At 40.5% G+C, this 27998-nt stretch overlaps 2 protein-coding genes and 1 pseudogene across 6 annotated transcripts in view; 1 reads left to right on the top strand and 2 right to left on the bottom strand.

Moving 5' to 3' along the window:
* The window catches only part of CENPP (centromere protein P), a 211436-nt gene that overhangs the window by 30457 nt on the left and 152981 nt on the right, over positions 1–27998 (top strand). The gene's annotated exons all lie outside the window — the stretch shown is intronic.
* On the bottom strand, positions 9–20981 carry OGN (osteoglycin). Of its 5 annotated transcripts, XM_060200596.1 has the most exons (8): positions 20830–20981; positions 19611–19803; positions 16653–16749; positions 13998–14156; positions 9664–9866; positions 4503–4598; positions 3537–3742; positions 9–379 (listed from the first exon to the last, which is right to left on the bottom strand). In XM_060200596.1, exons 2-7 carry the CDS (start codon positions 19779–19781, stop codon positions 3572–3574), a joined length of 897 nt encoding a protein of 298 aa, XP_060056579.1. In that variant the 5' UTR covers positions 19782–19803; positions 20830–20981; the 3' UTR covers positions 9–379; positions 3537–3571. The 5 variants fall into 5 exon arrangements, with proteins under 5 accessions (XP_060056579.1, XP_060056578.1, XP_007529235.1 ...); XM_060200595.1 differs by lacking the exon at positions 9–379 and having other exon boundaries at positions 2503–3742; XM_007529173.3 differs by lacking the exon at positions 9–379 and having other exon boundaries at positions 2503–3742; positions 16653–16746.
* LOC132541006 (U4 spliceosomal RNA) lies at positions 13689–13817 on the bottom strand (annotated as a pseudogene).

Genomic DNA, 27998 nt, shown 5'->3' with positions numbered 1-27998 from the left:
TCCTGAGCTAATTTTTCATTTTTTAAAATTTATTTATAAAATGGAAATATTGACAAGACCATAGGATAAGAGGGGTACAGTTCCACACAATTCCCACTGCCGGAGCTCTATATCCCTCCCTTGAAAACTTTCCTATTCTTTATCCCTCTGGGAGCATGGACCCAGGGTCATTATGGGGTGCAGAATATGGAAGGTCTGGCTTCTGTAATTGCTTCTCTGCTGAACATGGGTGTTGGCAGGTGGTTCCATACTCCCAGCCTGCCTCTCTCTTTCCCTAGTGGGGTAGGGCTCTGGAGAGGTGGGGTACCAGGACACATTGGTAAGGTCGTCTGCCCAGGGAAGTCAGGTTGGTATCATGGTAGCATCTGTATCTTGGTGGCTGAAAAATTATTAAGTAATAAAACAGAACAAATTGTTAAATAATCAAGAACCTAGAGGCAAGAATATAGCAGATGAGATTTGGGGTCTCCACTTTGGAAAAAGCTAGTAGGTCTATTTTATCTTATTTTATTTTTTTAAAAATAACTTATTTGTTGATTTAAGAGAAAGATAGAAGGAGAGAGAAAGACCCAGACACCACTCTGGAACATGTGCTGCCAAGGATTGAACTCACGATCTCATGGTTGAAAATCCAGTGCTTTATCCACTGTGCCACTTCTCGGACCACAGTAGGTCTATTTTAGGAATACTGGGAAAAGCTAGTAGGCCTATTTTAGGTATTATGCAGGTGGACCAAAGGTCTTATCTGGGGAGATGGTGTCAGAGTTGGGAATAGGACTAGAAAGCTGGATCAGGGAAGAGAGTAGCTCCCAAATATGGAAAAAGTATATAAATATTGCTAACTGTAAAGCCCATCTATTTGTTCTGGGGCCCATATTCAGCACAGGAGCCTGTGTAACCTCTGCATCACTATAGGTCTGAGCTTGCATTCTGTGGTCATGACTAGGAACGTTCTAGGCTGCATTAATTTCAGGATCTTCCTCGACTTGTAGAGTATGTTGCCCAACCTCCTTTTGGAGAAGGGGCTGTCCCTACCATTGTTGATCCCTATAGGTGGTAGGTAAGGTCCTATAGGGGCCCCCAAAAGGGTACACTGTGTTGTTCCTGATGGAGATGACCAGTGACAATGGAGACAGGGATGTGTTAGAGGTCTAGGCTCATCATGTCTGTGTGGGAATCCCAGGATTCCCTGACTAGGGCCCCAGGTGATGGGGTGGCTTGGTAGTAACCAAAAGAGTCATCATTAAAGTATGCCGGTCTAGTGCCCTTATCCAGCTTTTGTAGTCCTTACTTTGTCTGACAAAGTTAGCCTTGAAGTGATTGAGAGAAGTGAAATAGGAGTTAGGTGAGGAGGCTATCTAGGCCTAAGTAGAAACTAGTTGATTAGGTACTTTATGGTGCCTTTTTTAGGTCTTTCTATTTGCTTGCTGCACTTATTGAGTCACTGCGAACTATTGTGCGTTTTTGCTTTAAGGCATATATTTTCTCCTAGTTGATGGATACATGTACATCTGCCCTATCTCATGGGCCCTGGTCTGTATGTAGGTTCTGGGGCTTTGTTAGGAAGTGCATCACCCGAAATGGAATTAAGGAGTCCTATGAGCTAGGAAAGGTCTCGTCACCAGAGTAATGAAGCTGAAGGGTTGACATTCCATGCCTGGCATCTTTGGACACAGTCTAAAGTGAAACATGTCGAGGTGGCACTGGTTGCATTGATTAGGTTGAGATCAGCAGATGCAGCATCAATTAGTATGAATTGAGAGAAGCGTGCAAGAAAGTGAGCCCCACCCCAGAGGTTCCAGGACTGGAAAAAATATGGGTTTGATAGAGAATGGGGAAGGTTCCTGCTACCTTAGGGTTTAAGAAGGCAATATTTATTGTTAAAACCAAATTATTTGGAAATTTGGTTGACTCTGAAAATCCATTTGTTAGGATTTGCTGCGTCATACAAGACCTCACCATAACTTACGTCCTTTAATGCTATTTACATATAGCTGTGTCTTATAAAGTGCTGCAATCAGTTGCTTCTGTTCTCCCTGCTCTTAGATTATAAGTGATTTGATATTTAAAAGAAAAAGTCATTATTAGAAGTTGAAGCCCACTGTTAAAAAATCCAGTCAGGTACATGAATCTAGACTCTTTTTTTGTGAGACTGAGAGGTAGCACATGCCTTACTGTACGTAAAGGTCCAGGTTTAAGCCCTGGCATCACATGGTACCATGGCCCCGGAGAAGCCGTGAAGACGATGGAGCAGTACTATGGTGTTTCTCCCACTCTCCCCACCCCCACTGCCCATCTAAAATAAAAAGAACGAAAAAAGCCTTGATCGTCATTGGAACTTCACTGCTCCAGGCTGAGGTTTTCAGATAGAGAGACAGAGACAGAGGAACAGAGAAACAGAAAGCTTTCCTTAGTACAGTAGAAGCCAGGCTCAAACCTGAGTTATGTCAGTGAACAAATGTATGTGGTCTGTTTGAATGAACATGAATGTGTAGGGAAAGGTTATATACAATAACAACAGGCAGTCACTTTATTTTCAAGTCTTACATGTTGACAAATTTATTGAGATTCTCATTCCTCTCCTGTAAAAAAACAACACTATTTTTCAGTATCTATCATATTTGAAAGCCTTCACAATAGAGAATTATATCGTTGTTTTGTGGGAAATGGGGTGACTCATACAATGGGGTGACTTGAACCATTTTAGGGCCTGACATGTTTTATGGTATATCAAAAGCATTAATTTTTAGATAAAAAATTTTTCCTAAAGCCCATAATTGTGTGACTACAAAGCAAAATAGTTTTGCATAATGGCTTTTTAATGAAGAGTCCAAGTAAGCTGTATTTAGAAAGTTTTACTGAGGTATGATTCTATATCCTGTTTCTCAGACTAAGTAAAAATAATGATAGCTGCCTTAGTAGAAAAAAGTTTCCACCTCAGAATTGAAGGATGTATGAATCACAGGGGGAAAAATGGAGCTCACTGGAAATATTTCACTTTTCGGAGTTTTGGGGATGTCTGCCTTAAATGAGTTCCTGACTATATAAACCACAGGAAAGAAAGTTAAAAAGTTTCCTTTACTTATTCTCTCCCTTCACTCATAATGGAAATAATGCTTCTTAAATTTGGGTGTTTACGTAAAATCATACTTTTTAAATGACAGTTGACTGTAAACTACAAGGATTTTGCAGTCTAAGTAGTTCACATTAATTTATTTTGAATCTATAGATTCAGTTTTTTTTTCTTTTAAAGATTTTATTTATTGATTGATGAGAAAGATAGGAGGAGAGAGAGAGAAAGAACCAGACATCACTCTGGTACATGTGCTGCTGGGGCTTGAACTCAGGACCTCACACTTGAGAATCGAAGACTTTATCCACTGCGCCACCTCCTGGACCACAGATTCAGCTTTTTTATTTGTTATATGGAAAGGTATCTAACATACTTGCTTAGAACAGTTTTCATAATCAAATAGAACTAGTGTTAAAGAAATATCTATATTCCTTTAGACATTGTTGAGACAGATTATATATACCTGTGTACTTAGGATACATGCCACAGTGGTAGTGGTTAAAAGTATGACCCTATGGGCAATCTTTTTAAGCAGATGAAACTGTTAGGATGTTTTCCCAGGACAATGGGGTTGCCCTCCAAACGTATCTCTTCAATCCGGTTCCGAATATAATGGCTGTCATTTGCCTTGCAGAACGTATCATCCGTAATTGAAGTTATGTCATTAAACTGGAAATTCAAAGGAAAAAAAAATAGTGCAGAAATATGAAATTAACTACAGTATACTAGGCAATGAAATCTCACAGAATATTTCTTTAAAAGTGACTTTTTGTTATTGTACATAATGTATATGCCCATGCTAATAAACCTTTGCAATTTGAGGCCCCTTCAAAAACCTACAGTGTTATTTTGAAAAATTAGACTACTTGCTGTAAGTTGGAGTAGTATTCAGTAGCAGAGTCTATAGGTAAGATCATACTAGCTAGAAAAAGTATTCTATTCTAGAGTATAAACTCAAAATGGGTTCTGTGAACATACTGGGATTCTTGTAATGTTGAAAGTTCAGCTCTAGTTTATTTTCATTCCCTCTTCATTCTTGTATTACCTTAAGTTGATATTTGCAACAAAGTCATCTAGGTCTCCAAAGCAAGTGTTTATAGCTATTTGGAAAAACAAATACTAACCAGAGGTCTTAATGGCCCCTGGATTGAAATCCACATGTCAGGTGAGTGAAGAAATGCCTGTATAATGTACACCATAGACAAACCTTACTTGCTGGCCTTAGTTAGCCTCATGTGGCTGGTTATTTTCTGGCTGTCTGGACAGAGAAGTGCACTGGGATAATAGTACTGTATGGTTGGCATTTGGTCAATACTTTATCAGAGAAATCTAACTAAAATTTATATCTGAAGAAGTTAGTTTCCTACTAAATCATGAGATTAACTCACAGATAACTTCAAGTCAGATGTTCTGGGAGAGACAGTCATACCTGAAGGTGGATTACACGTAGACTTTCTGGCAAATTAAGAGGCACAGATTCCAGGGCATTATGGTCCAAGTAGAGGAAGGAGAGGTTATTCAGCTTCTATAAGGCAAAGAAATTTGCTTCATCATTACAGAGGTCAGTGTATTTCCTCCATAGGATTTAAACAGACACACACACACACACACACACACACACACACACACACACACACAGACACGAGAGTAGATATTGATAAGCGCGTATATCAGTACCATTATTCTGGCAGCAGTTAGATAAAGATTTTAGGTTTGAGGGCTCTCACATGTTGTGTATTTTCGTCCTTTATGAACAGCAATAGAACTCAGCTGCATCCTCAGGTTTCTGTCAGCTGCTCTGACCCTAAGTCCTCATGCTCCCAGTGCTCTCTTACCTTGTGCTGAGAAAGTTGAAGATGTCAGTACTTACACTACATTGAATTTGGACCCTTGTGCTGCCATGATCTTTTGCACCTCCATGACTACCCACTTTAGTTTCTACCAAGTTCTAGCCATCAGAGTTATTCTAAGAGATACGTGTGCTCATAAATAAGGTACTTCTCCAAAGCAGTTCACTAAATACTTAGGCCAGTAGAATTGTTCCCCAAAGACTTGTTGGATTACATAATGATCTAAAAAGTAGCTGAGTTTATCATTTCCATGGCAACTTGTCAAATCTAAAAAAATTTCACACATTCCTTTTGTAAAATGCTGATCAGCTCTTGTAGGTCTTTAAAATGTCAAGTTACTCAAAGGTTTACCAACTCAATTTGCTTTTCTTCAAGTCACAGCTTTTGCTTTCTCTTCTTTTTAAGTGAGTCCACTTTCTAAAAGTCCCCCTTGGCTCAATTTCTGTGGACCTATACTGTCTCCTTAATATATCTCTTAAAGTTGAAAGAGAATTTTTTAAATATGAACAAAAAAGGGGGGATGTTTTTGTATTTTCTGTGAAATTGTTTATTTGTGGATAGGCTTACATTATGTAATTAGCATAGCATTCTGGTAATAGTATTTGATTGTTCTAGTTGTCTCTATTAAGAGTTCTTAGAAGTTATAAAGTAGGGGCCAAGCGTTAGCACAGCAAGTTAATTGCACATGGCGCTAAGCTCAAGGATGCGCGTAAGGATCCTGGTTTGAGCCCCCAGCTCCCCATCTGCAGGGGGCGAGGCTGCTTCCGTTCTGCAGGTGACTATCTTTCTCTCCCCTTCTCTATCTTCCCCTCCTCTCTCAGTTTCTCTCTGTCCTATCCAACAACAACAAAATAGCAATAACACCAAGGGCAACAAAAGAGAAAAAAAAAAAATGGCCTCCAGGAGCAGTGGATTTGTAAGTGCAGGCACCAAGTCCCAGCAATAACCCTGAGGCAACAAATAAATAAATAAAAATAAAATTAAAAAAAGAGAAGTTATAAAGTTTTCTCATAAATTAGTTGTTTTCAACAGTTGTAGAAATGGTCTCGTCCCTTTGGGATGAGTTCCTTCCATTTTGAGAGCTAGGGAAGTCCTGGTATGAGATGGCTGCTTCTCTGTAGACTACATTTTGAGGTGATCAGCTACCAGAGTAAGAGCAGATCACCTTCCTCTCCCCCTTTTCTTATATATGTCCTCTTAAATTACTACATTAAAAACATGTATTTATTTATTTATTTATTGTTACCAGGTCTTTACTGCTCCTGGTTAACTTTTCCAGAGAGAGGGGGAGATGGAGAGGGAAAGAGAGAGAGAAAGAGAGAGAGAAATACTACCGCACTGATGTGTCTTGCAATGTAGTGAGGGCACGGCAAAGTAACTGTGCTATCTGGCTGAGCCATCTTACCGGTCCAGAAATTCTTACTACAGACTTTTGTATCTGATGCCATCATGATTTTCAAAAGAGAGTCTAACCTACAGAATCTCACAGTTTAATACTTTTAAGTATCCGTGTCTACTATTTTTAGAATTTTATTTTTATTTATTTATTTGCCAGAGCACTGCTCAGCTCTGGTTTATGGTGTTGCAGGGGATTGAACCTGGGACTTTGGAGCCTCAGGCATGAGGAGAGTCTGTTTGCATAACCTTTATGCTATTTACTCCTGCCCTAGAATTTTATTTTCTTTGGCATTTTGTAAGCTACTAGTATTGCAAGGAAAAACACTGACCCCCCCCTTTTGTTTCTCTTTCTCTCTCTCTTTTTTTTTTTAATAAAAAGGAGAAACTGACAAAACCATAGGATAAAAGGGGTATAACTCCACACAATTCCTGCCACCAGAACTCTGTATCCCAACTGACCCATTTTTAAGGTTTTTTTTTTTTATATAATTTTTAAAATTAATTTTTTTTTAATACCAGAGCACAGCTCAGCTCTGGCTTATAGTGGTGTGGGGGATTGAACCTGAGACTTTGGAGCCTCAGGCAGGAAAGACTCTTTGTATAACCATTATGCTAGCTCTCTCACTCCTCCATTTTTTAGTTTCTAGAGTCTTGGTGTGCTATAAGTGTGCCAGTCAAGTTTGTATGTAGAAGTGTTCGCACGACCTGGGAGGTGGCACAGTGACTAAAGTGCTGGAGTTTGATCCCCGGCATTCAGTGTGCCAGAGAGATGCTTTGATTCCCAGTGAAACACAATTAAGTGTCCCGCCCCACTAGGGAAAGAGAGGGGCAGGCTGGGAGTATGGACCCACCTGTCAATGCCCATGTTCAGTGGGGTAGCAATTACAGAAGCCAGACCTCCCACCTTCTGCACCCCATAATAACCCTGGGTCCATACTCCCAGAGGGATAAAGAACAGGTAAAGCTATCAGGGAAGGGGATGGGATACGGAGTTCTGGTAGTGGGAATTGTGTGGAGTTGTACCCATCTTATCCTATGGCCTTGTCAGTGTTTCTGTTTTATAAATAAATAAATTAAAATATTTTCAATATTGACATATTCTCAATATCAATTATGAGAAGGAATGTGGCTACTTTATAATTATATAGTTGTCATGAAGGATGATAGAGGACCTAGTGGGGGTTGTACTGTTATATGGGAAACTGGGGAATGTTATGCATGTGCATAACTATCGTATTTACTGTTGAATGTAAAACATTAATTCCCCAATAAAGAAATAAAAATAATAATTATTATGTAGTTGTCAAATATTTAGAAAATTTGCTTATTTAATAAAACTCTTAAAACAGTAGACGTTAATTTAAAATCTCCGTCATGTCATGATGCCTTTGCTTCTCTCTCTGTCTCATTCTCACTTTCACTCTGTCTATCTCCCTTTGCACTTAAAAATGCAATCAGCCCTGGGCAACAACTTATACATATGCAAGGTCCCAGTGCCACAAAAATAAATCACTATTTCTGTCAATTAAAAAAAAAAGATTATATAAATGAAGCACAAAAATAAGGTCGGCTGAAATAGCATAACATATGAGTGCTTAAAATACAAACGATGCCTTCATTTATTAAACTGAAACATTTATTTGTTTTTTGATTCTGTGGCTTTTTTTGCCTAGGTGATTCAGCTGTTCCCAGTAGACTCTCTCCTGTCTCTTTTCCCCCTTTTAAATATTAGAGAGAGACACAAGGAGAGACATTGATGATGTCTTCCCTTGTGCTGTGCATGGTGCTTCCACGTGGTGACATCCTACATTAAAGTAGTTGTAAGACATAAAATTCTAGAGCAGCTGGGGAGGTGGCTCTGCTGATCAGGTGTAGGACTTGTATATGTAAGATCCAGACTTTGATCCCCAGAATCCCATATGCTAGAGGAGTTCTCTGACCCTGTCTCTCCCATTGGCCCCCTTTCTGCCTCGTAAATAAAATAAAATGACATGAAACTATAGATCAGAGTCTTTGTTTCTTATATCATATCATTAATGAGTCTGCAACACTGCTACTGTTATTAACATAAGGATAGATGGTCCATTTGGTTGCCAATTCAGTACTGTCATGAAATCCTATGTACACTTTGGCCTTAAAACTTCCTGTTGGGAGTCGGGCAGCAGGTTAAAGCACACGTGGTGCAAAGTGCAAGGACCTGCGTAAGGATCCCAGTTCAAGCCACCTGCAGGTGGGGACTGGGGGCTCGAACCCAGGTCCTTGCACATTGTAACATGCGCTTAACCAGGTGCGCCACCACCCGGCTCCCTAGTTGGCTAGTTTTAAAGCAATACAGTACAAGTTACTCATTTGGTGGTATTGAGCTACCTACTATTTTGACATCTTGAGAAGAGTAACTGGGGTTTAGTTATGGGTTCACCTTGTGCTGGTGTTTTGGAGCTTATGCTGAGCATGTCCTGCAGTGATGCTAATGTCTACTATGATTTTTCTCTTTTCAAATACCACCCAGAGACAAGGATTAATTCAGTCCATGTTGACCCCTCTTCACAGCTGGGACATACACACTCCCCAAACCAGTATGTTTAGACTTTCAAGGATCTTAACTCGTTTCTGGAACGTGTAACATGGTTTTTAAACATCTTGATTTCTAGCAACAGAGAAAACACACCGTCAGCTATTGCTGGCATTCTGTCGTTAAAGAATACACCACAGCAGTACGTTTCAAGCTTTCAAGATAGCCTGAACTTTAACAAGTTGGTCCATTAGTTGTATCTGATGGATGTAAATATGCCTCCTAGTTCACTTTGTGTCAAGAGCTAAGACTGTGAACCTAACTTTCTCTTATTGGTGGGTAATCACTGAAAATAAAGATTTTATTTTTATGCTAAAAAAAAATCCAACTTTTATGCTAAGGTATGTGTCCTCCTTAAAAGTTCAGATCCAATATTTTCCTTTTTTTACTTTCATACTGATTCATACTTCATATTGTACTGAACAAATTCTAATGATTTCATATTTCAACTCTGGGTCTTACTGCTTTACCTTGGGGAATATATACTTCCCTTTCCAGGATAAAAGCCAACTATATGTTTGTTACAAATGATTTACTGTGATTTAATTTCTTTTATTATTACTATTTTTATTTATTGGATAGAGATAGCCAGGAATTGAGAAGAAATGGGATGATAGAGAGGGAGAGAGACATACACCTACAGCCCTGCTTCACCATTCGCAAAACATCCTCACTGCAAGTAGGGACTGGGGGCTTGAACCTGGGTCCTTGTGCATTGTAACATGTGTGCTCAACGAGGTGCGCTACCCCCCTCCCCCCAGATTACTTACTTTGAATGTATTTGCTTTGATTCCTTTACTCTTGATTTTGTTGTATTTTGCATTAAGTAAAGTAAGCTTAGGAGGAAGAACCGGAAGCTTCAGTAGTTGATTTTCAGCTAGTATCAACTCTTCTAACATAGAAAGTTTTGAAAATGTGCTGTCTTCTATATCTTCAAGCAGATTTCCCGTAAAGTCGATTCTTCTTAAGTTAGCTTGGAGGAAAAATATCCAGAAAATATGAGATTTGTGCAGAGTGAAGAAAGGCATTTGGTTATTGGCTCATGCGGGTATCTTTTATTTTTAGTCATTAGGAGCAAACCTTCAACACAGAGCTCAACTTTGTTGACTGAGCACTGGGCATTTACCCTGTACTTAACACTGATGGTCTTTGCAAAGGGATTTAGAATACCAGGCTTGGAAGAAAATCTAGACTTTATCAAGTCCTTCCATCCCACTCTATTACATTTGAATTCTTAGGATAATCACACAGTTTGAAGGATTTTTTGGGGGAAATTACTGAAGGTAAGCATTACATTCAATTGAACAGAATTGTATAAGTGATGAATTTCCCCCACCATGCTGTCTTGTAACTGAGTGTGTGCTCTTTCTGTCTCTATAGCTTATCAGTTAACAGTAACAAAGACAAAAATATTCCCAAATATGGTAAAATAATGCAGACTGAGAGAGAAGTTCATTGTATGTCAGTTTAAAAGAATGTAATCATTTTTCATTGGTTGATGTACTCATACATTTAATGTCACAACAGGGACTGAATTGGTAAATATGAAACCAATGTTTCTGGGGGAAACGCAGGGCTAGATTCCTTCAAGTCTCTAGTGACACCTATTTCCTCAACTAATCAAACATAATCACATGTGCATTTTTTCCCCTTTCCCTCCCTCCCCCTCCTTTCCTCTCTTCCTTCCCCATCTCAGTATGATCCCTGGCGCTCAGTGGCTGCATGAGGACTTTACTATTCCTAGAAGTTTGTTTTTTTTTTTTAATTGATAGAAAGTGAGAGACAGAGAGAGAAAGTGCGGGAGAGGGAGAGAGAGAAAGTGCGGGAGAGGGAGAGAGAGAGAGAGAAAGTGCGGGAGAGGGAGAGAGAGAGAGAAAGGGAGATAGCTGAAGCAGTGCTTCACTTCTTATGAGGGTTCCCCACTGCAGATGGAAACCAGGGGCTGGAACCCAGGTCCTTGCACTTGATGGTGTGAGCACTGTCCTGGGTGTGCCACCACCTGGCCCCATTTTCATGTGTAATATGCAGATCTACTCTTTGCCACTAAGGTGATCTCTTGGGCTCTACATCTACAATTCTGTTGCTTCCCCTTTTCTTTCTTCTTCCTTTTTTAAAATATTTATTTATTTATTTTCCCTTTTGTTGCCCTTGTTGTTGTGGTTATTGATGTTGTCGTTGTTGGATAGGACAGAGAGAAAAGGAGAGATCAGGGAAAGACAGAGAGGGGGAGAGAAAGACAGACACCTGCAGACCTGCTTCACTGCCTGTGAAGTGACTCCCCTGCAGGTGGGGAGCTGGAGGCTAGAACCAGGATCCTTACGCCGGTCCTTGTGCATCGTGCCATGTGCGCTTAACCCGCTGCGCTACCGCCCGACTCCCTTCTTTCTTCTTTATAGAGACAGAGAGAAATAAAGAGGTGGGGAGGGAGGGGAAGAGAGAAGGAGAGAGAAAGAGACACTTGCAGTACTGCTCCACCACTTGTGAACTTTCTTCCTTGTCTTTGAGGAGCCAGTGCTTGAACTAGGGTCCTCATGCATGGTAATTAAGTGTGTGCTCTTCTTTGGTAACTCAAGTATGAAAGGCTTCTTGCATAGCCATTATACTATCTCCCCAGCCCCCATGCATTTCTTAAGTTCATTTCTTATTTTATTTATTTATATATTTATTGCCTCCAGGGTTATTGCTAGGGGTCGGTGCCTGCATCACGAATCCACTGCTCCTGGAGACCAATTTTCCCATTTTGCTCATTGTTGTCATTATTATTGTGGCCATTGATGTTGTTGTTGGACAAGACAGAGAGAAATGGAGAGAGGAGGGGAAGACAGAGAGGGGGAGAGAAAGACAGACACCTGTAGACCTGCTTCACCGCCTGTGAAGCAACCCCCTGCAGGTGGGGAGCCAGGGCTTGAACTGGTATTCATATGTTAGTCCTTGTGCTTCGTGCCATTTGCGCCTAACTTGCTGTGCTACAGCCCAGCCCCCTTTTAAGTGCATTTCATTTAATATATTGTTAATGTCTCAACATCAAATTCAAAGTTATCAGCACCGTAGCTCATACTTGAATGAAGAGTCTTTAACAGACATAATTTTCCATCTTCCAGCATTTAAGAATTCTAGACACTGCTTCAGCAATGTGCTAAGCACAGTGAGAAGCAAAAGATAGAAACATCAAAAAAACATAAATCGTGAAAATTGTGGCAGTAAGTAAGTAGACTGTAGAGGACAATTGTTTATAGGACATAGGTTCATATGAAAGCAGAAACACAGAGCCAGGTGGTAGCACACCTGGTTGAGCACACATGTTACAGTGCACAAGGACCCAGGTTCGAGCCCCTGGCCCCCATCTGCAGGGGGAAAGCTTCACAAGTGGTGAAGCAGTGCTGCAGGTGTCTCTGTCTCTCTCCTTCTCTATCATCCCCATCTTTCTCAATTTCTGACTGTCTCTATCCAGCAAATAAAGATTAAAAAAAATTTTTTTTTAAAAAGCAGAGGGAGTTGGGTGGTGTTGCAGCAAGTTAAGTGCACGTGGCATGAAGCACAAGGACCGGCGGACGGGCATAATGATCCCAGTTCAAGCCCTGGCTCCCCACCTGCAGGGGAGTCACTTCACAGGTGGTGAAGCAGGTCTGCGGGTGTCTGTCTTTCTCTCCCCCTGTCTTCCCCTCCTCTCTCCATTTCTCTCTGTCCTATCCAACAACAACATTAATAACTACAACAACAAGCAACAAGGGCAACAAAAGGGAAAATAAGTAAAATAAAATTTTAAAAAAGCAGAAACAAAGGGCAAAGCATTGCCTTGTTCCATTTCAACTGACAGCTTGGATTCTGCTTACTCTGTATATGTGAAATACTTTAGTATTGCCGAAAGTTTAATAAATTTTAGCAAGTAGATGAGTTTGATAACATGGAATCGAAAAGGGACATCTGTACCTCATTTTGTTAGGAGCTACCAGTGGTTGCATAAGCCCAATTGAGGGAATCTCATAAAAGTGTGTTTCGTTGTGTGCTTTTCTTCAGAGGCTCTGAATAACATAGGCATCTACAGTGTTTCTAAGGCAACAGTGATACAGGTCCTGCAGAAGATGGGCATTTGGGTGTGTATCTGATAGACCATTATGCTGTCTCTCCAGCTCCATGGGTATGTATCTTGTTACACACTGGAAACAGTTGGGAAACTCTTGGAAGGGCTGCTAGGAAGCCAGAAATCCTTTATTTTTTATTTATTTTTATTTTTTAGTAACTCACAAAGAGTTAAACACCACTGTTCTTAACAGTAGTTCTATGTAAGGTCACTTGAGTTTGACTGTATTTTACCCTATGCCTCTCTCTAAGCACTGGGACTCAGTATAAATATTTTTAAAATTCTTCCCCAGATGTATTCAATATGCAACCAAATTTAAGAAGAATTAGAAGCTAGGGTTTTTTGGGTTTTTTTTTTTTTGCCTCCAGGGTTATCGCTGGGGCTTGGTGCCTGCACTATGAATCCACTGCTCTGAGCAGCCATTCCCCCCACACACACACACACACTTTAATGGATAGAACAAAAAGAATTGAGAGAGGAGAGGGAGGGAGAGAGAAATAGAAAAACCTGCAGACCTGCTTTGCCACTTGTGAAGGTTAGTACTTGTGCTTAGTACTATGTGTGCTTAACTGGATATGCCACTGCCCAGGCCCCAGGAAAATAGTTTCCATGCTGTCACAGCGAAGGTAACAAGTCACTGTTGCAGAGACATCCCAATTACATCCTTGCCATTGATTTGCTACATCAAATAGATCTCACAGTATTGGAGTTGAGCTGTCAGTGCAAATACCAAAGTCAATGGTAAAGAAAGATGACAGAGGATATCTGGGAAAAGTTTTCAATTAGCAATAATCGCGCCTCGGATAAACCTCATTGGCTACGATACTGCCACTGCGCAAAGCTGACAGAGGATATCTGAATGTAAAGGAAATTCACTAATGGACCAGTGGATTTCTACGAAATAATAAACTAGTTACTCCAACAGTGACTAGCCATGACTTGAGAAGCCACAAATATCCCGAAACTTGTATGTATATGAATTAATACAAGTTAATGCGACTATCTTATTTAAAATTAACTTACGTATGTCTGCGAAATCTTTGGCTGTCAGCTTTTTGATTTTATTGAATCGTGCATAAAGGTAGGCTGACTCCTTTGGCAATGGTGGGACAGCATCAATGTCGATTTCTTCACAGTACACAGAACCACTTAAACAGACACATAACAGGCACGTGGGCATTTCTAAATTGGGAAAGAAAAGGCTCAGATTATAAACAGAAGTTTAACAAAAGCAGGAGCAAAGGGCAGAACATTGCCTTGTTCCATTTTCTTTTTTCTTTTTTTGAAATTTACTTTTTTCCCCCTTTTGTTGACTTTGTTGTTTTATTGTTGTAGTAATTATTGTTGTTGTTATTGATGTCTTCGTTGTTGGATAGGACAGAGAGAAATGGAGAGAGGAGGGGAAGACAGATGGGGAGAGAAAGACACCTGCAGACCTGCTTCACCTTTTGTGAAGTGACTCCCCTGCAGGTGGGGAGCTGGGGCTTCAAACCAGGATCCTTGACACCAGTCCTTGCGCTTAACCCAGTGTGTTACCACCCGACCCCCCCACTTCCTTTTTTAAAATGTTTTTTATTTATTAATTATTGGATAGAGAGAGAAATTGAGAGTGTGAGAGAGAGACCTGAAGCCCTGCTTCACCACTTGTGAAGCTTTCCCTCTGCAAGTGGGGACCAGGGGCTCAAACCCAGGTCCTTGTGCACTGTAGTGTGTACACTTAACCAGTGTGTCACCACCTCCCCCCCCCCACGTTCCACTTTCAACTAACAACTCAAATTCTTGATTGCTTTCATATATATATGAAACACTTTATTGATTTTTTTGTTAAATACATTTTAACAAGTAGACTAGTTTGAAAACTTGGAATCTAAGAGGCAAAGCTTCTAGTGGAGAAATTGTTGCTATCACGAATGTTACTACTAGTTTGAAATAATGCTTTACAGACTTAATAGGTGACAATAGGAAAGATACCATGGCCATAGTAGCTAATAAGTTATACCTGATAATAAGCTATATTTCTATTTTAATAATAAGCTTTATTCAATAATAAGCTATATTTATATTCTGTAATCACATTCTCTCTCTCTCTCTCTTTCTCTCTTTCTCTTTCTCTTATTGCTCCCAGGTTTATCCATGGGGAATCCAGTGGCCAGTTTTTCCTTTTTTTTTCTTTCCTTTTTTTTCTTTTTCCTCTCCTTTGATTTATTTGATAGGAAAATTGAGAGGGGTGGAGAAGTTAGGGAAGGAGAGAGAAAGAAAGATGCCTACAGCTCTGTTTCACTGCTCTTGACACTCCCCTTGCCCTGCAGTTGGGGACTGGGGACTTATACCTGCATCCTCACACATAGTAACATGTGCGCCCAACCTGGCGTGCTATTGCCCAGCCCCTGTCACAATTTCTTTTACTCTGTGTTCTAAGAGTGACCACTTAATCACTGAATCGATTGTTACACCTTCTCATTTGAATACCAAACAGTGTCATAAAGGATAGTTACAGTAAACATAAGCTCTGTGTATATTGTGTGCATCAAAAACATATTTCAGGTTGGTGATGGTAGCTAATGCGTTCCGACACCATGACTTACATAAGCAAACCTACCTCGAATTTCAGAAAGTCCTAAGCCCTGTTGCATCTCACTGCAGCCTACTTCGTACACTGTGTTTACTTGTCATGCCTCAGTGTCTCCTTGAGCCTTAGTCCTGGCTTATAGTCGAGATCAGGCAGGTTCAGGGTGGTTTGGCCATAGGCGGTCCAGGTTTTCAGGGGTTTTAAAAAATTATTATTCCTTTTTCTTATTAAATGTATTTATTTATTGAAGAAAGACAGAAAGATTGAGAGGGCAGGGGAAATAGAGGAGAGATGGGTGGTGGTGGGGGGAGACGGTGGTGTTCCCAGCTGAGCACAGACTTTACCACACCAGGACCTGTGTTTGAGCCTCTGCTCCTCCCCACCTGCAGCTGGGAAGCTTCATGAGCAGTAAAGCGTGTGTGCAGGTGTCTGTTTTTCTCTCTTCCTATCTATCTTCCCCTCTCCTTTCAACTTCTGTCCGTCCTATCAAGTAAAAATAGAAAAAAAGAAAATACGTGGTCGCCAGGAGTTCTGGATGCATAGTACCGGCACCGAGCCCTAGCTATAACCCTGGTAGCAATAACTAACTAACTAACTAAATAATTTCTTTTTAAAGGAGAGAGAAAGAGAGAGAGAGAAAGGGACTTAGAGCATTGCTTCCCCGTTCATGAAGCTTCTCTTCTGCAGGTGAGGACTGGGGGCTTGAACCTGAGTCCTGACAGAGCCACCACCTGGCCCCTATTCCTTTTCACTTTCTCAAAAAACATTTCTTTTTAAATTTTATTTGTCGTGGCATTTACTTTGCAGCGCGTCTTTTAGTTAGGGTTTGTCTGAGGGTCATCCCTTGGAGCGGGGACACCAGAGAAGTGCCGCTGCCTCCTCTGTGCTGGGTGTGAGAGACCACACAGTGTCTGCCTAGCAGACTCAAAGACTCTAATGTGCGGAGGGTAAGTAGAGTTGGAAGGGGGCTGAGTGTACTGCGGCGGAGGGAGATGTCAGTTGGCAGAGGGTATGAGAGATAAGGAACTGGGACGCAGCATCTTAAAAATCATTATTCCTCCCCAATAAAGTGATTTTTAAAAAAATCAGTTGATAGCGAGTATTCATACCATCATTTTCTCTCTTTGGGGGTGGTGGTGTACTGATGTCATCATTTTGTAGCTGAAGACTTTTCTCATCAGTTAGCATCAGAGTTTCTTTTTTCTGCTGGAAAAATGAGAAGTTATTATCAGGTGAAATGAAGTTTGATTTTGATTGTCAAACTGTGAGGGATCACGGGCAACATTGTCTTCTCATAGTCACAATTTCATTTCCTTTTTGCTCTGCTGGACTTTCATACTTGACTCCTCGGATCATTCATGAAACTATAATGTAAATAATGTCTATACAATAGATTATAACTTTTTTTTCATTTAAAAAAAATTTATTTATTCCCTTTTGTTGCCCTTGTTTTTTATTGTTGTTGTTATTGATGTCGTTGTTGTTGGATAGGACAGAGAGAAATGGAGAGAGGAGGGGAAGACAGAGAGGGGGAGAGAAAGACAGACACCTGCAGACCTGCTTCACCACCTGTGAAGCGACTCCCCTGTAGGTGGGGAGCCGGGGGGTCGAACCGGGATCCTTACGCCGGTCCCTGCGCTTTGCACCACCTGCGCTTAACCCGCTGCGCTACTGCCCGACTCCCAGATTATAACCTTCATGAGTTAAAGGACCAAGAATATATATATGTATGTATATCCCAAAGATTGAGCTTAGTACTTAGTAAACGTTGCAATATTAAAATGCAAAATAGGAGCTAAGAGAGTTCTCTCATTTAGAATGTAGTGTTTTTGAAGTGAACCTTAAAAATGGAAGTACTGCCTTTAGATAATATATTTTTTTCTTTATTGGGGGATTAATGGTTTACAGTCAACAGTAAAATGCAGTAGTTGGTCAATGTGTAACATTTCTCAGCGTTCCACCTAACACTCTAGCCCCTCATCTAGGTCCTCCTCCACCATCATGTTCCAGGACCTCAACACCCCCCCACCTCACCCCAGAGTCCTTTACTATGTTGCAATACAGCAATTTAGATAATCTTTATGTGTAGTAAGTAGTCTTTTTTCCCCTGTTGTTGCCCTTGTTGTAGCCTTGTTGTGGTTATTATTATTGTTGTTGTTGATGTTCGTTGTTGGATAGGACAGAGAGAAATGGAGAGAGGAGGGGAAGACAGAGAGGGGGAGAGAAAGACAGATACCTGCAGACCTGCTTCACCGCCTGTGAAACGATTCCCCTGCAGTTCGTGCCGGGACACGAACCGGGATCCTTACACCGGTCCTTGTGCTGGTCCTTGCGCTTTGCACCATGTGCGCTTAACCTGCTGCATTACCTCCCGACCCCCTGTAAGTAGTCTTTTAACTCTCCTTTGTGGGTTTTATCTCCACTAAATTCCTGACATTGAAGTCTGCCACGTTGAACTGGATTATAGCACCATTCATGTCCCAGTCCCAGTCCCATGTGGAGAGCACTGCAGAAGACTTTCAGTCTCATCCAGAGATTTTTCCCTACAAGCCTCCTGTTAGTTCTGGCTCTTGCATCCCTCTTATTACATCTTATATGCTCATTTGACCCACTGTTCCAGGCATTTCACCTTGGGGGAATTCTATAATCTTTTTCCTATTCTAGGAGAGTATGTTTTTCCATTAAGTTGAAGTGTATTGTGTGGATTCCTTTGGAAGCATGTTCCACTTCAGACTTGATTTTTCTTTCTGATTCTGCCTTAAACCTTCATTCTCCTGCGTTTGTATGTAAAGTATACAGAATTCTACTCTGCTTCACAAACATGAAAGTTCCTGAGTTTATATGGAGATTCTAAAGTAGTGTAAAAGGTGAAATCAGAACCCATCTTATTTATTCCTCCTAAGGGATTAGGGAGTTTTGAAAGTGCTCTTTTAACTGATTTATAGACTAAAGTTATCCATATGATTCAATGACATTGTTATGATGGGTTCTTTTTATGTGAAACTATGATTATTATAACTCCTTTTTGTCTTAACGTTGGACAAAAAATAATACTAACTACTCCACTAAAGGACGTTCCACTGTTAACATTTGCTCATTTTGTACCAAAAGAAAGAAAGATTTATGGGAAGGCAACAGATACTTATGTGCTGTGTTAACTTTTTTTCCCTTACCCAACATTCACTTCTCTGTGCCACGGAAACCATAGTAATTACTGAGCCCATTCATCTAGAGTGTGAAAGCCATCCCTGGTGTGCTAGCTGAATGAAAGCATAGCTGCATGGCACACGCAGCTGATTGTCCAAATTGTTTAAAAGAGCAAGCTTCATACTGCATTGCTTTTCTTTTTTCAGAACTGTATATAATTGACCTAGATAAGTCATTGTGAAATGTTGTTAGTGCCAAAATAACCAGTACTCATTTATAGATTCCCTTAAGCCACGGTTCCATTTTATGTTATTTTATTTTACTTTAGTGTATGTGTGTGTGTGTGTGTGTGAGAGAGAGAGAGAGAGAGAGAGAGAGAGAGAGATGGATGCAGAAAGACCAGAGCACTGAACAGCTCTGGCTTATGGTGGTGCTGGGAATTGAACCTGGGACCGCAGAGCCTCAGGCGTGAGTGTCTTTTGCAGAACCATTATGCTGTCTCTCCAGCCTGAGCCACTATTTATTAAAATGGTAAACCTTAAGCTAATAAACCATATTTATGCCTTCTATTTTATCTTTGAGGCTCTACTCAAAGATAAAATTTATATAGGGTATTGAGCCATATTGCTTAGCATGTATCATGACTGGTCAGATTAAAGATGAGTTTTATTTACATTATATTTATATTAGTATAGATATTATTTGGTTACTGTAGATAGTAATTTTTAATAATTTTTAATTTGGAAGGCATGCATATCTTAAAAGCTTACTCTTTGGTATAATTTTTGTGACTTACCTTGAACCATTTAATGTGCTTTATCTGCCCCATTATTGTCAGACACATTCAGGGGTGGGAGGGAGCATGCATTTACATGGGTAACTATTGAAGAAGTTAAAATTAGAGTAGAAATAAAGTATACCTTAATATTTCTTCCATCCAGATATGTATCCTCATAATCTTGACTAAATAAGGTCTCTTCAAAAGGATCTGTTCCGTAGTCAGAAATAACGCGTGAGTCCTGCTGCACTTGTGGTGCTGGCATTACCAGAGGCATAAACAGTAGCAGGAGTGTTGACTGCAAAGTCTTCATTTTTAGCAACGAATCCAGGTATCTAGAAGTCAAGAAGTGGGACAATACTCTCTTTTTCCCTGGAAATAAAAATGCAGACTATCGAAGCAATATTTAAAAGCTTAGAGAACTGTTTGGCAGGGTGTATGAAGTAAGAGCCAGAGGACAAGTATTTAACCCTTACTGAACTTTTAATTAGATTCTTAACATCTTTATGTGTAGGTGAAGTTCTGGGAAAAGCAGTTTCAGACAGTGTTGGATTTTTTTTTTTCCATCAAAAGTTTAAGCAACATTGATAATTTTCGTTTTTTAATAATTAGATACCTTGAGCAAAAGTACTGGAATACAATCAAAATCTCTTTAGGATACCTGTAGTATAAATAGTTAAAATGAAGACCCAAGTTCTTGTCTTATGTGAGTTAAAAATATCATATTTCTGCTTTGCTACTTTATGAGAACTCTTGATTTGTTTTTGGTAACAGCAGGAGCTCCAAGAAAATATTTAAAACGTAAACTTTAATATTATGGAGATTAGTCACTTATGTTTTATTTGATACAGAGTATGAAAAATGTCATACGCTGCTCAGTTTTTTTACTTTTCATTGGTGTTGCTATTTTAAATTGATAGCATTGTATTTAAAATTTAAACCATGAAAAATGAATAAATAGTATTGAAAGCTAGAAAAATAAATATCGAAAGCCAAGAATTAGAGGGATATGAGGAAAGAATTCTCTTATCTGGCTGTACAGATAAAATTTTCTTGACTAACTTCAAACAGAATTACTCAGAGTTGCTGATGCTGCATTGTACACGCCAGTTTGTCAAAAAAGCAGTGGTTGAAAATTACGAATATTATCATTTTGCAAATTGCAGAATAGTCTTCTAACCTGCATAAATATTCAGGTTATCCATTGATAGATGGAAGTACCTTTTTGAAATAATTGTTTAAGATAGCCGAAACTTTTTTAAAAAAAAAAATTAGAAATGGCCTTTACATGTATTAAAACTGTTAGATGAGACACATTTTAGCAAATAATATTTAAAATAATATGTGAGAAAAGAGCCTACCTTTGTAGCTGTTTTGAAGTTTTTGTGGTTTTCTCAATAGCTATTGATGCCTGTGTGCTAGCCCCCAGTGGGAGGGTGAATGTGGAAAACTGTGGATTGATTTCAAACTGCTGAATAGAATTTCAGGGCCCAGCAGCTTTAAAAGCATTTTCCATGTGGCAGAGTCCTTTGCCAACATTCTTTCTCTAGGGGTGAAACATAGTGCATTGTACTAGAGAACTGGGCTGAAAGTCATTTTAAACGCTGTGCTTAGCCTGCTTTTACTAATTGCTGTAAGCTCCTGTTATTTTTTTTTTACCTTGCATAATCAACACTGATGTGTTAGTGATGAATAGTTTATAAATGTGACAGTTATAAAGTTATGGCTTCCTTTTGATAGTTTTTAAAGAAATGAAACATCTGGTTTTTTTGAGTGAAATGAAACACCAAACCAAAGCATAGCCTGTGCTCTTAATTTATGAGGAGTAAAAATATTATTTCAGCACGATTATTAGTATATAGCCAAGAAATTTCCAATGTAAAAATTAGTCTTAGCCCAAATTATCCTATAGTTTAGTTACTTGCTGACTCCCTCTTCTTTATTTTGATTACGTGTATAATAAGAACTTATTTCTGAAAACAGAATTTAAAAAATATATTAGATGTGACAGTTGGTGTTTGATTGTAAAAGATATTTTTGCTAAATGAAGAAGAATGTGTAAAATTATCTTTAAATTAAGTTAAAGTTTTAAAGGGCTTCAGTCATCGTTGTTCTCAGAGACAGAGGCAGAGGAAAAGAACAACAAACACAGCACCCAAACTTCCTCTAGTGAAGTGGCAACCTGGCTTGAGCCTGGGTTGTCATTCTGAGGCACACTATCCAGGTGAGCTGTTTTGCCAGCCCCAATTTTTAAAGTTAAAAAAATAAAAGAGTGGGGGGCGGGGAGCCAGGCTGGTTAAGTGCTCACACTATAGTGCACAAGGACCCAGGTTCAGACCCCTGGTCCACACCTGCAGGGGGAAAGCTTCACAAGTGGTGAAGCAGGGCTGCAGGTCTCTCTCTCTCTCTCTCTCCCCCTCCTCTCTAAATTTCTGCCTATCTCTATCCAATAAAAAAATTAAAAAATAATAATAAGTAAATAAAATGTCTTAGATAACTGAGCATCTTCAAAGATCAAGTTATACTTATTATTTTTGGGGGATACTTTTAGCAGTCTCAGTACATTTTCTTTTTTCTTTTTTTTAATATTTATTTATTTATTTTTCATTTTGTTGCCCTTGTTGTTTAACATTGTTATGGTTATTGATGTCATTGTTGTTGGATAGGACAGAGAGAAATGGAGAGAGGAGGGGCAGACAGAGAGGAGGAGAGAAAGATAGACAACTGCAGACCTGCTTCACCGCCTGTGAAGCGACTCCCCTGCAGGTGGGGAGCCGGGGGCTCCGACCGGGATCCTTATGCGGGTCCTTGTGCTTTGCGCCATGTGCGCTTAACCCGCTGCGCTACCGCCTGACTCCCAAATTTCTTTTTTTCTTTAAGCGAAAACTTCAATAAATATGAGCATAGAATAAATATTTTACTAAAAATAGAGACTAAAAGAGCATTGCTTTCTCCTTTTTTTCCAGAGAGATAGAGAGGTAGAGATTCAATGCAGTGGAGGCCAGAATGCACCCTAGCTCATGTGCATGTTAGAGCAGCACTCCAAGTGAGTTGTTTTGACGGCCCTTTTATTTTTATTATTATTTAATTTATTTACTTATTTATCTGTTTATTTGCTGTCTGCAGGATTTCACTGCTCTGGGCTGACTTCTTTCAAATAGAGAGAGGGAAAGGAATCATAACACGGTTCTTGTTTGAGCCTGGGGACCGGGCTCAAATCTGGGTCATGTACCTGGCAAAACAGTGCTGTATCCAAATGAACTAGCTTGCCATCTCATAATTTGTCCTTTTTATTTAAATTTGGCTTGGGTGTCTTTAAAAATTAAAGCATGTTTAAAGAATTGAATGATGGGGGCCAGGTGCACATGTTACAATGCGCAATGACCTGGGTTCAAGCCCTGGGTTCCCACCTGCAGGGGGAAGTTTTGTAAGTGGTGAAATAGTGGTGTAGGTGTCTCTCTGTCTCTCTCCCTGTCTATCATCCCCTCCCCTCTCGATTTCTGGCTGTCTTTATTTTATAAATAAAGATAATAAAAATTTTAATAAAAATAGTTGGATGCTCATATTTTATTTTAATGCAAATAATTTTAAATTATTTTAAAGAATTTGTGATATTCTCTGGGTTTGTGATATTCTTGTGAATCAAGCTTTAAGAAAAAAATAGAGGGCCAGGCGGTGGCACAGTGGGTTAAATGCACATGACATGAAACGCAAGGACCAGCATAAGAATCCTGGTTCGAGCCCCTGGCTCTTCTCCTGCAGGGGGGTCGCTTCATAAGCAGTGTCTTTCTATCCCCCTCTTTGTCTTCCTCTCTTCTCTAGATTTCTCCCTGTCCTATCCAACAACAATGATAAACAAGGGCAACAAAAGGGAAAAAAAAATCTTCTAGGAGCAGTGGATTCCTAGTGCAGGCACCGAGCCCCAGTGATAACCCTCGAGGCAAAAAAAAAAAAAAAAAACACAAACAAAAAAAAGAAAGAAAGAAAACAATAGTCTGAATGATAAGCTTCAGAGAAGTGATGGCAGATTCTGGTTTTTTATACCCTTTGAGTGGTATCATTGAACATACATATTTACTTGTTTTCTAGTAAAATCAAACTGCTTTATGAAAGAGAGGAATGGACATGTGAAGTTGAGGAGTATAGAACATGATGGAGAAAAGTGTCACCAGGGGTGTGATTTTTTTACTCCCATAATAAAGGTGACCAGAAGTCAGGGTGAGGGGGTCGGGCGGTGGCGCAGTGGGTTAAGCGCATGTGGCGCAAAGTGCAGGGACCAGCGTGGGGATCCCAGTTCAAGGATCCCCCCTCCCCACCTGCAGGGGAGTCGCTTCACAGGCGGTGAAGCAGGTCTGCAGGTGTCTATCTTTCTCTCCCCCTCTCTGTCTTCCCTTCCTCTCTCCATTTCTCTCTGTCCTATCCAACAACGAACAACATCAACAATGGCAATAATAATAACCACAACGAGGCTACAACAACAAGGGCAACAAAAAGGGGGAAAAATGGCCTCCAGAAACCGTGGATTCATGGTGCAGGCGTCGAGCCCAGCAATACCCTGGAGGGAAAAAAAAAAAGATTTTACAGAAGTCAGGGTGGGCTACAGTGTGCAGACTCAACTGTGCAGTTATGTTCAGACAAGAGTCTGGGCTCTTTATCAGTACAATGCCGTTTCAAAGGTTTGCCTTGGTTAATTAAAGCCAATAAATGAAACTGTTTACCTTGTCAAATGAATGTCACACTTTCTTTTTTAAATATCTTTATTTATCATTGGCTAGTGACAGCCAGAGGTCAAGAGGGGAAAGGGAGATAGAAAAGGAGACCGTCAGAGAGATATCTGCAGCCCTGCTTCACCACTCGTGAGGCTCCCCCTACAGGTGGGGACCGGGGGCTCGAAACCAGGTCCTTGTGCACTGTAATATGCACTTGGCCAGGTGCACCACCGTCTGGCCCCAGGATTGTCACACTTTCTAGACCACAAGGCTCAGGCAAGTTTGACATTGAATTTCCAAGTCTCTGAGTCCATCTCAGTTTTTTAGGGAGTGATAATCTGACTTCTCTCTTCTTCTGTCTCTGTCTCATGTGAAACTTTCTCTCATATGTAGCAAATACAGTTACTCTTAAAAGAAAAAAGAAGGGGGCCGGCGGTAGTGCAGGTGGTGTGAAGCGCAAGGATCGGAGTAAGGATTCCTGGTTCGAGCCCCGACTCCCCACCTGCAGGGGAGTTGCTTCATAAGCAGTGAAGCAGGTCTACAGGTGTCTTTCTCTCTTTCTCTGTCTTCCCCTCCTCTCTCGATTTCTCTCTGTCCTATCTAAATATGACAACATCGGTAACAACAATAATAACTACAACAATAAAACAATGGGCAACAAAAAGGGAAAAAATATATATATAAAGTTTTAAAAAATTTTAAAAAGAAAACACAAAAACTTTTTTAAATTTCTGAACACACCTAATAAAAAAGTAGGAGATGATGATTTGTTTTATGCTGTGTGAATGTTGAGAAGTAAACTGGATACATGTTAAATGTCCAGACTTAGAGAATCTTAGAGATTTATAATTTTCTTAGTGATAGACACACCTTGATACTCTGTACTACAGAAACTTACTTTGTGAATAATTTCATCTCTCCTTGAAAATGTAAGTGAATATCGTTTTATCTAGTAAAAGTTTCTTGAGTACCAGTTCTTTGCTAGACCTGTAGACAACTCATTTCAGACAAGCAAATTCATTCCTCATCGCGAGGACCTCCTGGTCACAGGCAGTGGGAAAGATGGTGAGTATAATACTTTCCAGAAATATGCTCAGGGTATCAAGCAGCTAACTTCTACAGAGAAGGTGGACAGTGGAGAGATGTTCTAGGAAATGGTGAACACACATTAGGGGAGGGTGGATCAGCGGGAAGATTTATCATTGGTTATTGTGTGTAGCTTTTTTTTTTTTTTTTTTTTTTGCCTCCAGGGTTATTGCTGGGGTTCGGTGCCTGCACTATGAATCCACTTCTCCTGGAGGCTATTTTCCCCCCTTTTGTTGCCCTTGTTGTTTATTGTTGTTATTGATGTCATCATTGTTGGATAGGGCAGAGAGAAATGAAGAGAGGAGGGGAAGACAGAGGGGGAGAGAAAGGCAGACACCTGCAGACCTGCTTCACTGCCTGTGAAGTGACTCCCCTGCAGGTGGGGAGCCAGGGGCTCGAACTGGGATCCTTGTGCCGGTCCTCATGCTTTGCACCATGTGCGCTTAACCTGCTGCGCTACTGCCTGCTCCCCACCCCCCACCCGTGCGTAGCAATTTTTAGCGTTGTATTTCTAAAGAACACTACTGCGTTGCTATTGGAGGGTACAGTCCCCAAACCATTGATACTTCTGGCACAACTTGCAAGTTTGGAGGGTCCCTAAACCGCACTCACATTTGATAATTTGCTAGATGGGTTGTGGGACTATCTGAAAGTCATTATGCTTGCAGCTATGGTTTATTACAAGGAAAAGAGTCATAAGAAAACAGCCAAAAAATAAAAATAAAACAAAGGAAGAAGATTAATTGCTCAGGGTCTAGGAGGACTCCTGTGTAGGTAAGATTACTCAGTATTTTCCTCTCAGATTAGTCTCTTTAGTATTTCTTTTTTTTAAATATTTATTTATTCCCTTTTGTTGCCCTTTTTTTAATTGTTGTAGTTATTATTGATGTTGTTGTTCGATAAGATGGAGAGAGACGGGGAAGACAGAGAGGGGGAGAGAAAGATAGACACCTGCAGATCTGCTTCACCGCCTGTGAAGTGACTCTCCTGTAGGTGGGAAGCGGGGGCTCGAACCGGGATCCTTAGGCTGGTCCTTGCGCTTCACACCACATGAGCTTAACCTACTGCGCTACCGCCCGACTCCCCTCTGTAGTATTTCTTGTCGGGCGGTTTAGTGTACAGTATACAGGGCTTCTCTTTTTGTCATAGGGATGCCCTCCCAGCTTTGTGTGTCCCACATTCACAGGGTATTCCCAACAAGGAAAGCACTACCAGAATTCTCTTCAGAATTTGTATTGGGACTTCATTACATAGGTATGTTCCAGTGATTGAATGTCTGTGTGGTTGAACTCAGCCCTACAGGTTAACTAATTAATGATCCCAGCCTCCATCGTAAACGGTGTGGTCAGCTTTCTGCCATGTCCATCTCAACTCTGGAACCATTAAGTATGGCTAGTCCCATGCTCAGATTTGGTGTGATGATCTTCTCACTAAATCAAGATATAGATTACCTGCCAGAAGCTGACTGTAGAGCCCAAACTTCCCCAGACAAAGCCAATTTCTTATTTATCTATTTACTTATTTTGAGTAAATTTAAAGGGAAATTCAGAGGGAAGAGAGAGATAGAGAGGGAGATACAGAGACACCTGCAGCTCCATTTCACTGCTTGTGAAGCTTCCCTGCCTGCAGGCAGGGACCAAGGGCTTGAATTGGGGCCTTTCCCACTGTGATATGTGCACTCTACTGTGGGCCCTGCCAATTTCTCCACTATACAATTGTCAATAACATGTCTGAAACTTACAATAGTTTTCTATCCTAGTAGAAAGCTACTTAGGCTTCATTGTATATTAATAAAAGAAGACATCAATTTTATTTTTAAAATATATTTATTTATTATTAGATAGAGATAGAAATTGAGAGGGGTGGGGGAGATAGAGGGAGAGAGACCGAGAGACACCTGCAGCCCTGCTTCACTACTTGTGAAGCTTTCCCCCTGCAGGTTGGCACCAGGGGCTTGAACCTGGGTCCTTGTGCACTATAATGTGTGCAGCTTACTCAGGTGCACCACCAACTGGCACCCAAAATCAGTTTTCTGTTCAAGAGTAAGCATTGCTCCTCCCTCCCCCTCACCCACGCACACACACAGTTTCTGTAGAAGAGTGTTACTGTCATCTGGTGGGCAGAAGGCCGAGATGCCACTAACTATTAACGATGTACAGGACAGCCCAATACCACAAAGAATTATCTGGCTTCAAAGCTGAGTTGTGCAAAGGTTGAGAAAATATGGCAGCTATAAAGAAACTGAGACCCAAACAGGTTAACATGCCCAAGTCAGGGAAAATGAACAAAGCCACCCACACCTAGGTGTTCTGACTTCTAACTCCCACTTTTGCCTTTTTTTTTTTTTTTTTTTCTTTCCTCCAGGGTTATTGCTGGGGCTCTGCGCGAATCTGCTGCTTCTGGAGGCTTTTTTTTTTTTTTTACCTTGTGTTGTTGCTATTGCTGTTGTTGTTGTTGGATAGGACAGAGAGAAATGGAGAGAAGAGGGGAAGGCAGAGGAGGAGAGAAAGACAGACACCTGCAGACCTGCTTCACCGCCTGTGAAGCGACCCCACTGTCGGTGGGGAGCGGTGAGCTCAAACCGGGATCCTTACTCTGGTCCTTGCGCTTTACATCATGTGCGCTTAACCCATTGCGCTACTGCCCAACACCCCCCGCCATCCCCAGTCCTTATAGGAGGAAGGTAGAAGACTCTTATGCTTGATACTTTTTTTTGTAAGCCTACCCACTTGCCT

This window comes from Erinaceus europaeus, chromosome 10 (assembly GCF_950295315.1).
Source record: "Erinaceus europaeus chromosome 10, mEriEur2.1, whole genome shotgun sequence".
In the NCBI taxonomy this organism is placed as follows: Eukaryota; Metazoa; Chordata; class Mammalia; order Eulipotyphla; family Erinaceidae; genus Erinaceus; species Erinaceus europaeus.
The sequence above is the reverse complement of the archived record's forward strand: the minus strand, read 5'-3'. Positions and strand labels throughout refer to the sequence as shown.